A 14,615-nucleotide genomic window follows, 5' to 3' on the forward strand; every position below is an offset into this window, starting at 1 on the left:
TGAATTCTTTAGCCTATGCAGAAAGATTTTATACAAGAACAATACATACAATGATCTATTTGGCTAAGCACAAACAGAATCCAACTTTTTCTTGAAATAAACGTACATAAAGTCTGGATAATCAAGGCAGGAACACAGAATATAAAGGATAATGCTGATAAAGATAATTAACTACCAGAGCTTAGGCCCAATATATCAACTCAATTGCTTTTATCTTTTCCTCCTATCGTGGATGACCTGAACCAAGGTATCCACACTGAAGTTGTCTTCTGGTAAATCCTGTATGCCTCAGCTCTGTAATCTTGTTTCAGCATTCGGTCCTCTACAAGCTTAGTCACATACGCTAAGCACATACTATTGATAAGCGCTCCGAAAAAGGTCCATCCATGTCCCAGGTTCCATGCAAATATAACCAGTCCCCACCACCACAACTGCTCTCCAAAGTAATTTGGATGCCGGGAGTAATTCCACAAGCCCTTGTCAAGATTGGGTACCATTGGCTTTCCAAGCTCCTTTAGTTTGCTGTTCCTAGTCACAAAGTCATGGAGTTGTGTGTCCGCATGGTACGCGACAATGATGCCACACACGGAGACAACGATTGCAATTAAATCCCAGATGTTCAATGGCTCATTGACCGAGTGTAAAACATACAATGGGAGGGTTACTCCAATCAGAAATACCTGCAAAACCACCCATATAATTAGCTGACATAGTTTGGAAACCCATTGAGGTAATTCATCGAGCAGTTAACGTGAAGTCAGATAGGCACATTAAACTACCTGCTGAGAGAGGTAGACGGCGAGGAAGGACACCCACCACCAGTGCTTGCCGTACTGTTGGCGCATATCGGTGAACCTCCAGTCCTCCCTGGCGCCCCACCGCCAGCCTTCACGCCTGAAGTAGTTATGGTTGAGCCTTAAAGCCCACACCCAGGTCATCAACATCGCGATCCTCGACCTCCACCAGTTGAAGTGAGCCAAAGGGTGAGTTGCGTAGTAATGAACAAGCATCACCGGTATCACCGTCCAATACAAATCTATCATCTGCAGCCAAGCCAAATCAAACAGCGAAAGTCAACGATCAATCGGAAAGAAAAACGACAAAAAGCAGCCAGTAGGCAGCAGGCACGTACCCAGTGGCTGTCCTGGACATGGCCGATGAGCCAGAAGAGCACGTTAACGTTGAGGAAGAAGAGGGCGTTGGCTAGCAGAAGTGGGTGGTGATAGCACCATGTCCAAAGCGGAGGAAGAGAAAGCGAATCTCCCTCACTCCCAGTAGAAGCATTAATACTGTTAAGGAAGGAGAGGTAGAAGAGTATGGAGGGAAGGGGAGCTAAAAATGCTACAATGGCGTTTTTCAAGTTACCACCATCGCCACCAGAACCCATGCTTGTTCGTGTCCTGACTCCCCTTTGTTTGTGCTTGAGAGGCCTATTTATATTCTTCTCCGACGGCCCCACCGTGATCGATCATTAGCATTAATTCTCTTTCGGCACGGAGGGTAAGTGAGGTCCAAATGATGATTAGGCCCCGTTAACATGTCAAACCCCAGTGCATTGAGAATCTTAATCATTTGACGAATCCTGCCTTTTTTTTGTTTTTGGCCTCTATTAAATTCACTTACATTTTTAAAATCTATTTTACTCCCTATGGACAGATGTCACAAGATAATCTTATTAAAAGATATATGTTAATTTAATAAGACTAAATTAAAAGAATTTATTCCAACTAATTTTTTTTTTTTTTAATGTTGAGAAATAAAAATAAACATTCAATAGTTTGTCCCTATTGGATCGGTTGTGAAAATTACAACTTAAAATTACTTGTCCGTTGGGGCAGGATAATCTCAATTTAAAATGAAATTAATAATGACTATATTTGCATCTTCAATCATAACTAAAATTAAAATGTCCACAAAGATCCATTGTGTGCCAATTTTTTTTCTTGGGTTTTCTCATCATTTCACATTTTTTCATCTTATGTTCGAGCTATTTCTCTCCAACACCCACTTGAATCTCTCTCTTTGTCAAAATGACATGCCGCACTGCTGTTGTCTGTGATCTACCGTGATCAAATCTCTACGCCCGTGATCTACCGTTGGGTTTGCAAGGGCGTAGTGAGACAAGAATTACAAGCACCAAAGAAACAAGAGTTACAAGATGATAAATTAGATTTATTGTTGTTAATATAAAAGTACAAAAAACTTGTAACGTTCATATTTTTTCTCTATAAATAGAGTCTCATAAACAATCAAATGAATCAATGAAAAATGTAGTCAATAAAAAATTTTGACATATGAATGTAGATCATAAGTCAAACCATCTTAATTATGTGTCTCTCTTTCTTATTCTCACCTTAAACGTCGATCTTAGTTACCTAGTAGCAGGTCTCAAAACAAAAAGGCATTGTGGATTACAGGTTGAAAAGGAATAAAAAGCAATGATAAAGGGGCCTCTAATAATGCACACAATCCATCAAACAAATCCCATAATTATGAGGTCCGTTACTATACCATGCCTGCCGTGTTCGTAATGATGTTTGCTGCCAAACGTGGTGTGCCTAATCATATATGCCTCCCATCCCCTTCGCCCTTAAATATTGGTCCCCCACTCTCTTCTCTCTAATTCCCGCAATCCGCGCAAAGACAAGTCAAAAAAACTACTGCACTGGCCACTGTGCGCTGCCCCGCTTCGGGTGGAGCAGGAGCCAGGAGGCACTATATGCTCACACCAGTTCATCAACTTCGAAAGCACAAGGCATAAAATTCCTTTATGCTTTTAGCATGCATAGGTCCATTGGAGGACAAGTTCCTTGTAATCATAGCATAGGTACAATTTCAATTGCTCGACTACCTACCTCCGATTGGCTATGGCCTATGGGTTTGTGCGTGATATGCATATAGGGCTGCAGGGGCAAACCAGAATTTTTGATGTGGAGACGAATTTTCTTTTTTGATAAGTTGGGGATACGGACTTGTATAAATACAAAACCACATAAATACATATAATTTCTCAGTATGTTTATATAAAATAAAAGCATAGAAGTCTATTCCAGGCACTTAATAGTGGGTTTGTCTTAAACAACTCGCGGCAGTTAGAGAGAGAGGGTCTTGTTTTCTTCTATAGAGAGAGATGCTTGTGAGTTGATTTAGTGCCGAGGGAGGGAGGCTTCACGCCACCCTCCTTCTGAAGATAGTTTCCCTCTAGCTTTTCTAAGGTTATGATTGTTTTTTGACCTTCTATAATGTTAACCAATGGAGGCTAGATCTCTCCCAACCATTCGGGTAGTAAAGTTTTTTTCTTTCCTTTTCTATCTTGTTTTCTTTATTGGGTTTTTTTTTTTACAGAAGCGTCACAAGTAGTCGATTGAGGGGAATTGACATTTTTGGGGTGTCTCCGACGAAGGCGTTCTGGTAATGCTTTTTGTGTGATATTTTTGAACCTAGATCTGTGGTCTTCGGCTAGTTTTCTCGAGACACGCGCCCTTCCAGGGTGGTCACCAGTTTCCTCCGGCCTGGCAGCATCAAGCCATGGCCGTGATGGGTTATACTGCTCGGCGCGTGGCCAGCACGCACTAGGGTGTTTTCTCCCTAGATCCGTGAATGAGGGCCACAGAATCTATTAACTTAGCGGACGAAAAACGGGATTAGGGAGTGATTTGTAATTTAGGTCAACCCAAAGAACCAATGATGCAATTATTCCAAAATATATATATATTAAAAATGATTATTTTAATAAAATAAATAGAAATTTAGATAACCAGTTTGAGAGTAATCTTAAAAGTGGTTAAAATTAAACTAGCAAAAAGTAAATTTTGATTATCTAAAATAAATTGAAATTTAAATCGTTCATCGCGAATGCTCAAAACATTCCATGAAGCGGCAAGAAGTGTTCGTACTTCGGCAATAGTTGTAGATTTTCCCTTTAAAGTTGGCGATCCATCAATGAAGTCTATTGATATCTCTGTAGAAAGGGACTCAACAAACCCACTGTGTGAGTATGGTTTACCACGTGTCTTTGGCATACGTCACATTCTTTCTCATCCCCTTCCAATAGAAGGATGCTCGAATCCACGGCCCATCTGCCAAGCCTTTTTCAAATCTGGACCTCCTCTTGAATGGGCTCAACCCAATGAGGAATGAGAACTTCCCTCCTTTCAAATTCTCAAGAAAGTGCTGAATTTTCTCGACCCCTTTTGTACTGACATGGAACTCCTAGCCCATGAGCTTTGCTGTTGGAACTGTTCTTTCAACGACAGCTGTTTTAACTGGTAGAATAAATTACAATGCATCAATATATATATATATACTATTTTCTCATCAAGTTGTCTAATTACTCAAGAGTGTTAGTGAATTATTTACTAGAACGCACGTTAATGATATATGTTTCAAACTAGTTATTCAAGGTAATAAGTTAAATTGTTAAAAAATTATTCGGATAAAATCGAGCAAGATTAACTCATTTTTCTGTGTTAAAATGAGTCATCTGAGCTTAAGCACGCAATACAAAATAATAATTCATAATTCACCTATCTATAGTTGTAGGTGTATACTTATTCTAAGTGTTACAATTTATTTTGTTAAAAAAAAAAAAAAAGTAATTATTTTGGCATTAGTTTTAAATTAAACCTTAAAGTTTTAATTGCGTTATATCCACATCTTAATTTTATAATTGATAGAATGTGAACATTTAAGAAGACTTTGTTTACTAAAAATAGTGAAAAATCACATAAATTGTTCTTGAGATCTACTTGGACATTAAAAAATATATATATATATATATATAATTCCATCGAAATTATACATAAATAAAACTAAAAGGCCTGTGAAATATGGTAATTATGTTTAAGAAGCCTGGATGATTTTTTAGTAAATTAACTATATAATTATTCAAAAATATGCTATTTAACAACAACAACAACAAAAAAAAAAAAAAAAAAAAAAAGAAAGTGCTACAAGTCGTAGAGCATGCAGTAATCCCATCCATTGAAGGGACGAAAGTCGAAACCCTTGTATTCTTGTATACCTTGGTATCCCTGACGTTGGGTGAGTAGCTTTTGCGGAGCCTGAGCGAGGAGTCTCGTCCGCCCGGCCTTTACCTTGCTGCTTTTCTACTTTTCGCGTATCGGATAGCGGACCAATCAACGAATCGATGTCGGCTCGATATCTGAAAAAGGTTTTGAAAGAACAAGAACAGCACCTGCAGCGGCCGCCCCACCAAATAGAAGAGGAGGAGGAGGAGGAGCTGAACGGGAGTCGATCTGAGCCCTCCGATTCCTCAGTCAATCCCTTTTATCTTCTCAACGACGGAGATGACCCTGACCAGGTTCCTGCTTTTTCCTCATCTGATTTGTTTATAAATCTTCTTTCTTTTTGGTTAAATTATTGCGGATAGAGCAAAATTTAGGTTTGGAGTCGAATTGAAAAGCTTTGTTTCACGCAATTCATCCAAACCCTCTTCCCCCGAAAATCCCCATACCATACGGGACCGTTTTGAACACATGCGAATTTTATTTCAATCGCCATTTTGGCTGCAGGGGGATGATTCGGAAGTCGCGGACGAAAGCGTGGATGTAAATGTTTCTGAATTGAAACCGTCCGGGCTGGATAGTAAGGTTGATGTGGTTTCGAAATCCACAAACAAGTCGAAGAAAAAGAAAAAGAAGAGAGGCCAGGATGGTTCTTTGACGGGTTCAGATAAAGCGGAAAAACCCTGGGATGCGATTCTGGAAACTTTGTCTTTGGAAGCTAACGGTGTCCCTGCAAAAGCCGGTGACAAGCTGGTTAAACAATGCGCGCCCTCGGTGTTACGAGTTGATTCCAAATATTTGAATGCCGAAAATGAGCTGCGAAGAATATTTGGTTCGAAGGTGGTGAAGTCGTTTGAGAAAAGTAATCAAGCTGGGAGTTCTAGACAAATACGAGGTGGACGACCCAGAATTCATACTCATAGAAAGACTCTTCTTGTCACTCCTTCGGACCATTGGTCACGCTGGGATGGTTCTTTGTCCATGGAATTTCTGGAAACAAGGGATGGGTACCACTACTTTAGGTACACGTCATTCTCAGTTGCTCGGTTGTGGTGTTTTTGTTCCCTGTGTTTTTTAAAGTGTTGATACTCATCTTTTGCTGTCATTGCTGATCTTTTGTTACCTGCTCTTTGCTTTTGATGACACCTGAAAGTAAGCTTAGCTTCTTCATTTTTGTTGATAAGTAACACGTAAAGGCTAAAGTAAGCTTAGCTTCTACAAGTTTATGTAATGTTATATGGTGAACATATTAAATCATCAATTATCCTAAAATAAGAAATAGTAAATTTAATCGTTTAATTAATATTCTAACAATCCCACTCATGGGCTAAAAATTCAGACTTTGAAGTCAACACCTGTGCTCTAACCATGTTGGATCTAGGAGATAGATTGTTGAATATTTTCCTCAATTTTGGGTCGCTGTATCCCTCTCCAGGGCAGTAGTGTGACTAGTCGTCTCAATTTATACCTTTGCCTCCATCTTCTCATTTTGTATGCCATTATCTTCTTTTTTATTATTTTTTTTTCCTAATATATTGCCGACCGAGAGTTATGAGAATGTGTAAATGGTCGATGCCACACGACGCACAGTAACATTTGTCCCTGTCGCATTTTGATTTTAGTTTTCTCCAATCTCCATGTACTGTAATTGAGCCTTGTTCTCATGGTGTAGATATGTACACTCATCGTCCTATGGTCAAGCTCAGAGTGCATTTGAAGCTGCCAAAGCTATTCACGATCTCAATGGTATCGCAAGTATTTTGTTGGGCCATCCTTATCACTTAGGTTCACTGTTAACAATGGCAGAATATTTGAAGTTTGTGGGTGATCATCAAATGTCGGCAGATGCTTTAGCAAAGAGTTTATATGCCTTGGAATGTGCATGGCATCCAATGTTCACTCCCTTTCAGGGTAATTGCCAATTGAAATTCAGCCATGATATCAACAAACCGCTGTTCACAGCACTTTTCACTCACATTAAAAATATGGACAGGCGTGGCTGTCATCGATCTGCTCTAGAAGTTTGTAAATTGTTGTTATCATTGGATTCTGATGATCCAATGGGTGCCTTGTTCTGCATAGACTACTTATCCTTGAGAGCAGAGGAGTATGCATGGCTAGAACACTTCTCTGAGAGCTACAAAAGTGACAACTCCCTGTGGTTGTTTCCAAATTTCTCATATTCGCTTGCCATTTGCCGGTTTTATCTTGAGCGAGAGGAATCCTCAAAAGATTCTCATACGGATTCTACAAAGGCTACTGCAAATGATCTTATGAAGCAGGCTCTGATGCTCCACCCTTCTGTCCTAAAGAAACTAGTAGCAAAGGTACCTTTGAAGGATAAGGTGTGGACTGATATTGTCAAACATGCTTTCTTTCGATCAGATCAAATGGGAATCCCATCCTTGGATCACTTGATTAATTTGTATGTAGAGAGGAATTATATTATATGGAGGCTTCCAGAGCTGCAAAAATTGCTCAGGGACGCTGCAAAGCTGGTGATTGAAACACTGGAAACTAATAAGAGTGATGCCAAGGATTGGGCTTCTGTGAGAAAAGAAGCATTCTCGTCTGAGAAAAACGAGTGAGTATCTGAAGTCATATACATTGTTTTCTTAATTTGCTTTAACGACAATTTTTCTATATAAATTATTTATATTCAGAATCTATGTGTGCTTATTGATTCTATCACTGAGCAGTGAATAAATTTGTAGGCTGGTATCAGACATAGGAACTTGCCTAGGTCTTGATTCTAAGCTATATCTGGATCTTGTTCTCTCATGCCTTGTTCATATGATAATAGCACTTGGCAGAGTCTATTGCATAAGTTTGTTGTATTTGGATATATGGCTGACTGGTTTTCTTATTGCTAGGTATGGCCATCTATTGGTTTCAGATTTCTCCGATTCAGTGCCATCTATTCCACCTGAAAACCTGCAAGATTTTATGGTTGACCCAAGGATAAGGGGGCTTGCGCAGAATGAAGACCAAGTTGCCAATCCACTTGGCAATGGCCATGCTCCCCGTGATGTTGCGAATCGAAATGCACTGGCTGTCTTGTTTGAGTCAATGCTACCATGGGTTCATTATGGAGATGAAGACGGTGGGGAAGCTGATTGAGTATATAACCCAACTTCATGAGGTTGACCAAGGTAATGAAGAATATTGAATGCAATGGCACCAAAGTTTACACTTGGGTCGTTTATGGAAAAATCATCTGTTTCTTAATTATGTGAATGATATTAATTTTCCTGCATAGGGGAATTTAATCTCTTATGTCGGCAGTTTACGAGGGATATCTTGCTTGTACAAAGCTATATCTAGGAAATTGTCGCTAGGTACTATTCTTTTAGTAAGTGTACTGAGGGATTTTATGGGGGACTCTTTGGATGAAAAAAATATACTGTTGATCAAATTTACTTAAGACGGATCTCTTGACCTATCGATAAGTTAAACCATTATGGAGCAGATGGATTCAAACTAAAGCTGATCTTTGCTTGAATTATAGTAAAACTATTCCATTAAGGTCCATTTTACTTTATCGTTGAACATTACTATAGAATCAGCTGAATGATAAATTTCCTGCTGTTCGCTTTTAACAATGATTCTCTTCAATCTTTGTCTCCCCGGTTCTGAACATGAAAAGAAGAAACAATAATCCTAGTCACTCTTCTTGAAGGGTTGTCTCAAGTCTGTGTTGTGTGTGTTATCCGAAACGATCGAGTTTCTTAAATGGGCAACTTGTTGGACAATCCTACCTGGTTATAGAGTTTGTCTGGTCTTCATAAATTCATTAAAAAATCCCTTTTGACGGACAGATTTGGCGGCCCGGCTCAATGCCACCGTTTGTTTTGTCTCTCTCTAAAGCCAGGTTTTGTACTTTGAGCTTGAGAGGACCAAAATTTCTAGAAAGCTAACAAACAAACAAACAAACGAGAGCCACGCACACGACCAATCGAATAACTGGCGAAAGAGAGCAAAAAAAAGAAAAAAAGAATCCATACCAAAACTAAAACACAAGGATCCAAATTATTATTATTATTATTTTTTATTGTAAGTGGGATCCAAATTATTCAATCCTCACTCTTTCACACAGTTTTTTTCTTTTTTTCCTCCTCTTTTTTTATTTTTTATTTTTTATTTTTCTTTCCTTTTCTATTCACAAGAGGTTGATACAATTCCTAGACACGCACACACATACATACAAAATATCTTTTCTTGATATTTTTAAGAAAAAGTATACAAGTTTATCATCTACCTATTTCATTTTCAAAGTCATAATTAGATTCGTGGGACTCATGATCTTTTCTTGATATTTTTAAACAAAAAGTCCTTCTAAAAGGCAATTCCTTTAAATCCTAGTCAATCTTCCTTTAATTTTTTTTTTTTTTTCTCCCTATATCATAAGACTAAAAATTGAATAAATTTCATTGACCCAAGATGACAATAATATCCATGAGTTAAATAAAAAAATCTGCATCACTTTAGACCCACTACCTGGTTGAGGGTCATGAATTTTTTGTTTTTTAAATCTGAGGGTATAATTGTATTTTTTACACATTTCATAGGGTTATAATAGACATTTTATATTGTGTGGGGGTTACATAATGTATTTTCTATCAAAGTAAACAGAAAATCCTAACAGTGAGGGCTAAATAAAATGGTTAGGCAGATTGAAAAAAGGGTAATATTACAACTTCTTAAAGTTTGAGGGAACATTTCAAATTAGGAGGGGAATAATTGTAATTAATTGTTCAACACACGCTGTAAGTGTGATTACAAATTTGGATTGCTGGTGAAGTCTAACGAATGGTTATGAATGTAAGTTCTAATGCATACTGGGTTATTGAAAAGCGTAATGCTAAATACTATATCTTCATATTTCCTATCTCACTCGGCTTAAAAAAAAATAAATAAATAAAAAATAAAACTCCAATAGCTAATAGACATTATCACATCAGTTCAATGAAAAAAAAATGTATTATTATGTCAAAAAAACTAAAACAAATAAGCTAAAAGGAGGGGGGTTGGAGATGATCCAATTAATTTTATTTGAGGGACAAAATTATTATTTTATATTTTTATAAATAATTTTAATCTTCAAATAACACTAACATAATTCCCACCTATTAATTTGAACGGGAGAAAATACAAATGGGCCAGGTAGTGGAGAAGATGGTATTGAGAGAGATGGAGATGGGTGGGAAGCGGGAGGGTGGAATAGGCATTCAACATATAATTCCTCCTTTTTATAGAAATATAGTGACAAATAGAATATAGAAAATGGCTATTGTGGCAAGTTGAACTATGCAATTAATAATATTATAAGTTTATAACGTTAACATCAAACTCGAATCCAACTCAGTTGGGTCCATTTGACGGCCCACTGTCGTTCTGACACCTCCACTCCCTATCAAGTGCCTACAGTATCTCTGTCTGTGACCCTCGTTTTTCACAATATCTTTAACTCATTCTCACATCCATCACTCATATAGTCATATCTAATTTCTATATATTATTATTATTATTATTATTATTATTATTATTATTATTTTGGGGGGGTGGACGAGAGAGATTCTTGTAACATATGCTAATAATGCTATGATGCTAATATTTATGAAAATAAATTTTATTTAAATTGGGTTATATTTGTATTAAAGAGTTAGTAACTTTTTAACATGTTGGATGTTCTTAAATTTATCTGTCACCGAATCGAATAATTAAATTTATTTTTCAAATTTTGTTTACCATTAAAATACTACCATGTAAATTTATAAAAAAAATTATTGTAAAAATTGTAATACCACAAATATTTTATAATAAACTAGCAGTGATAACTTTTGAATTGTCTAATTTTTTTTTTCTAAGCTTTTAAATTGTTGAATTGTTTTTTTATTGGTGCGGATGAAAAACACCATTGTACCCGGAGTCGGATGAGAGTTTCATGGGTCCAAAAGCATAACGGAGGCTAGTCAACTTCACCAATATTTATTGTGAATCAATATCGTTCACTTATTATAAAAGTTTGAGCGGATAGAAATATGTAAATTTAATTATTTAATAAATACTTTAACGCTTATCTTCACGTGTGGATTCAAACTATTTTAACGCACACTCTCATTCACGTGTGAACTCAAACTACATTTTAATAGGTGTGACCCAACACATGAAATACTTAATTGAAATTGAGTAAATGGTAAAATCAAGGTTCGAACTCAATACTTTTGGCTCTAATACCATGTTCAAATTTTTAATCACCACTTATCTCAAAAGTTTAAGCTAATAATAATAAGTAAATTTAATTATTTAATTATTACTTTAACAAATATAAGCCAAAGTTTTTCTTTTTCTCCCTCTCATATCTTGCAATTATTGTAAGGTGTGGTGAAGCTTTTTTAATTTTTAATTTTATTTTTTTTTAAATAAAAATTAGGTGTGGTGAAGCTGATTAGCTAAAACAACACTATCGTTATTTTCAATCAATAACAGGCCTTACATTTGTTTCGAGTGAGTTACTAGAAATGACAGAAAACCTTCTTATGCAGCTTTCATGGAAGATAATAAAAGACATATAATTAAGAATCATTTTCGTCGTATGCGAATTGAAGACAAATTAAAAATTTATATATTTAACATTGATAAAACCAATTTATCTAATTTCTCCTCTCTCTCTCTCTCTCTCTCTCTCTCTCTCTCTCTCTTTTTTTTAAAGGATTTTAACGGGAATTTAAAGATAAAAAGAGAACTTGCTAAAACAAAAAAAAAAAAAAAAAAAAAAAAAAAAAAAAAAAAATGAAGATGAAGAATTAAAGTTCACATGCATTTGGGTCCATTTGACGGCCAACGATCACTCGGAGAGGCCCCTCGCCAATCGCTATCAAGAATTCAAGTTCACATGCATATGTGTGCCTCTTGTCAACAATATTTTCATATAAAAAAACAATATCTTTAACTCATTCTCACATCCATCACTCATATAGTCATATCTAATTTCTATATATTATTATTATTATTATTATTATTATTATTATTATTATTATTATTTTATTTTATTTTTGGGGGGGGGTGGACGAGAGAGATTCTTGTAACATATGCTAATAATGCTATGATGCTAATATTTATGAAAATAAATTTTATTTAAATTGGGTTATATTTGTATTAAAGAGTTAGTAACTTTTTAACATGTTGGATGTTCTTAAATTTATATGTTGATTAATTTTTTATTTTTTTTTTTATCATGGGGCTCTTAAAATTATTATTGAATTTGAAATAGATTGTTATTGAATTTTGAACAAATAGTAATTTTAAAAGTCACATCAACTTTAAGAGGATAAAAAGTGTTAAAGTATTGATTAAATGATTAAATTTACTCATTCTTATCAAATTACTATTGAATTTTGATCTAATGGTAATTTTAAAAGTCACATTAACTTTGAAAGAATAAAAATGTTAAAGTATTGATTAAATTAAATTTACTCATTCCTATCAGTTTAATCTTTTAAGAAAAATAGTAATTTAACATAGTATAAGAGAGAGGTCCTGAGTTCAAGCCTGACCTGCCTCATTCATTTATCTCCCCACAGGTAAGAGATTGTGTTAAAATATTGATTAAATGATTAAAATTTATTCATTTCTACCCGTTTAAACTTTTGAAACAAATAGTGATTTAACAATAGTCTCTAACATTACCCTTATAAGATTTTTTTTTTTTTCTTCCCTTTATTCTTATCATCATCATAATAATAATAATTTTTTTATGATAATAATGAGAATGATAAAGTCATGTTGATGGTAACGTGCATGATCATGGAGTTGTTGGGAATGTTTCAAAAAGGGTGAAAGAGAAAGCTCTTGAAATTACGTATATACTACTACTACGTATATATAGTCTATGCCGTCCTTTTCTACCAAGAGCCTAGTGGAGGGACTGAGGGAGGAGGCGGCTGAATGTCCAGGTGAATTAGGTAAATTGCATAAGGTACCCAATAAAATAAGGTTTTAAATAGTAATATTGTAATTATGTTTTTTTTTATAAATAAACTTTTTTTTTTTTTTTTTGACATGCCCACTCAAGAAAGAAAAGGGGGATTCGAACTAGTGACATCCGCTTCATGAGGCGTAGTCTCTGACCGATTGAGCTACCTCTTGGAGACTATAAATAAACTTTTAAAGCTTAATTATGACCATAAAAAAAAAAAAAAAGTTAGTTAGTTAGCAATCTTTAATTAAGGCCACAATTATGATAATAATTACAAGAGTAATAGTAAAAAAAACACCGACATTACACATCTTACTATGATGAGTCACACCCCATGTAAGGGGAGAGTGTGTAATTGGTGTGTAATGAATGTTTTTGTAACATTTCTTTAATTACTAACTAAATTTAGGAGAAAATAAAAGAAAAAATAAAAGGTCACATTAATGACATTCTTAAAATTTCACATAAACTTAAAACTAACACGTTGTCTAAGTTCGTTAATTACAATAGCTTTTAAAATAAAGTAAATTTCGTTTCGAGTAAATTAAATTATATGTAAAAAGAACTATATGTAGCTTAACCAAAAACATGTTATTTGTTAAAATTAAATGTCTAGTGGCATAGATGAATTTTGCATATCATTCTTTTAAAAAAAAGTCATAGGAAAAGGTGAAATGAATAATTTAAAATTAATATTACTTAATTAAAAAACTTCTCTATCTTTACCTTTTCAAAACCTCAAACCCAAAACACTTTTTTCAAAATATTTACCAAACAGACAACATTTTTCAAGAGTATATTCGTGTGAGGTGAAAGAGCAAAATGGATAGATCATAGATGCACGGACCCACCTCTAACGTTGTTCCTCGCTGAAATGAAAATCATCATTGTACCATACCACACAACGCAGGCCTTTTACTCACATCAATCGGTTCTGTGGGAGCCATCAGTGTCCTCTTCGTTGACTCTTGGGGTGAGCCTCACTCACGGCATAGATGTGCACCGTAAAGCGTGGCGTGATTTTTTGCTTTCTTTTTCGTGACCGAAAAATAGAAATGGATCACAAAAATAATTGATTGAATGAAATTGGAAAGAGGATAAAAGCAAAGAGAAAATAAAAAGATAAACTTAATTATGAATTTATATAAAAATTAGTGAGGCTTGGCGCTTTCGAAGAAGCTAAAGACACGCGCTACTATGCTAGTGGTACCAAATATATTAGGCAGGGGTAAAGAGGAAAGGACAGACGGACAGTAGCTGTGAGGCAGAAAGGGACATCGCTTTTTGCGCTTTTTTCTTTTTCTATATATATATATATATTATTATTTTTATATTAATTTTCATTTTTGTATGTTTCAAGAAGACAAAATCATATGATATATAATAATTCACATTTCACAACACACTTTCATTATTAGAAGTTAGGTACATCCCCACGGATCAACATTTTCTTAAATTAGTTGTATGAATATGGGAGAGAGAATTTAAGTATGTAATTGTGAGAGAATATTTTATGAAACTTACGTGAATGGATAAGTGGTTGAGCAGTGAGTCTTATAAGTGACATATCACAATCATCCGTTCCAATTCTCTTAAATTCAAATAAATAA

General features: G+C 35.2%; 2 protein-coding genes across 2 annotated transcripts; one reads left to right on the plus strand and one right to left on the minus strand.

Moving 5' to 3' along the window:
• On the minus strand, positions 1 to 1,431 carry LOC133864952 (uncharacterized protein C594.04c-like). The gene is made up of 3 exons (XM_062301406.1): positions 1,133 to 1,431; positions 780 to 1,043; positions 1 to 680 (listed from the first exon to the last, which is right to left on the minus strand). The coding sequence occupies exons 1-3, from the start codon at positions 1,385 to 1,387 to the stop codon at positions 201 to 203; spliced, it is 999 nt and encodes a 332-aa protein (XP_062157390.1). The 5' UTR covers positions 1,388 to 1,431; the 3' UTR covers positions 1 to 200.
• Positions 1,432 to 4,959: 3,528 nt separating this feature from the next.
• On the plus strand, positions 4,960 to 8,451 carry LOC133863921 (uncharacterized). The gene is made up of 4 exons (XM_062300071.1): positions 4,960 to 5,323; positions 5,535 to 6,049; positions 6,700 to 7,611; positions 7,901 to 8,451. The coding sequence occupies exons 1-4, from the start codon at positions 5,150 to 5,152 to the stop codon at positions 8,145 to 8,147; spliced, it is 1,848 nt and encodes a 615-aa protein (XP_062156055.1). The 5' UTR covers positions 4,960 to 5,149; the 3' UTR covers positions 8,148 to 8,451.
• The last annotated feature ends 6,164 nt before the right edge of the window (positions 8,452 to 14,615 follow it).

The sequence above is a fragment of the Alnus glutinosa genome, chromosome 3 (assembly GCF_958979055.1).
Source record: "Alnus glutinosa chromosome 3, dhAlnGlut1.1, whole genome shotgun sequence".
Classification (NCBI taxonomy): Eukaryota; Viridiplantae; Streptophyta; class Magnoliopsida; order Fagales; family Betulaceae; genus Alnus; species Alnus glutinosa.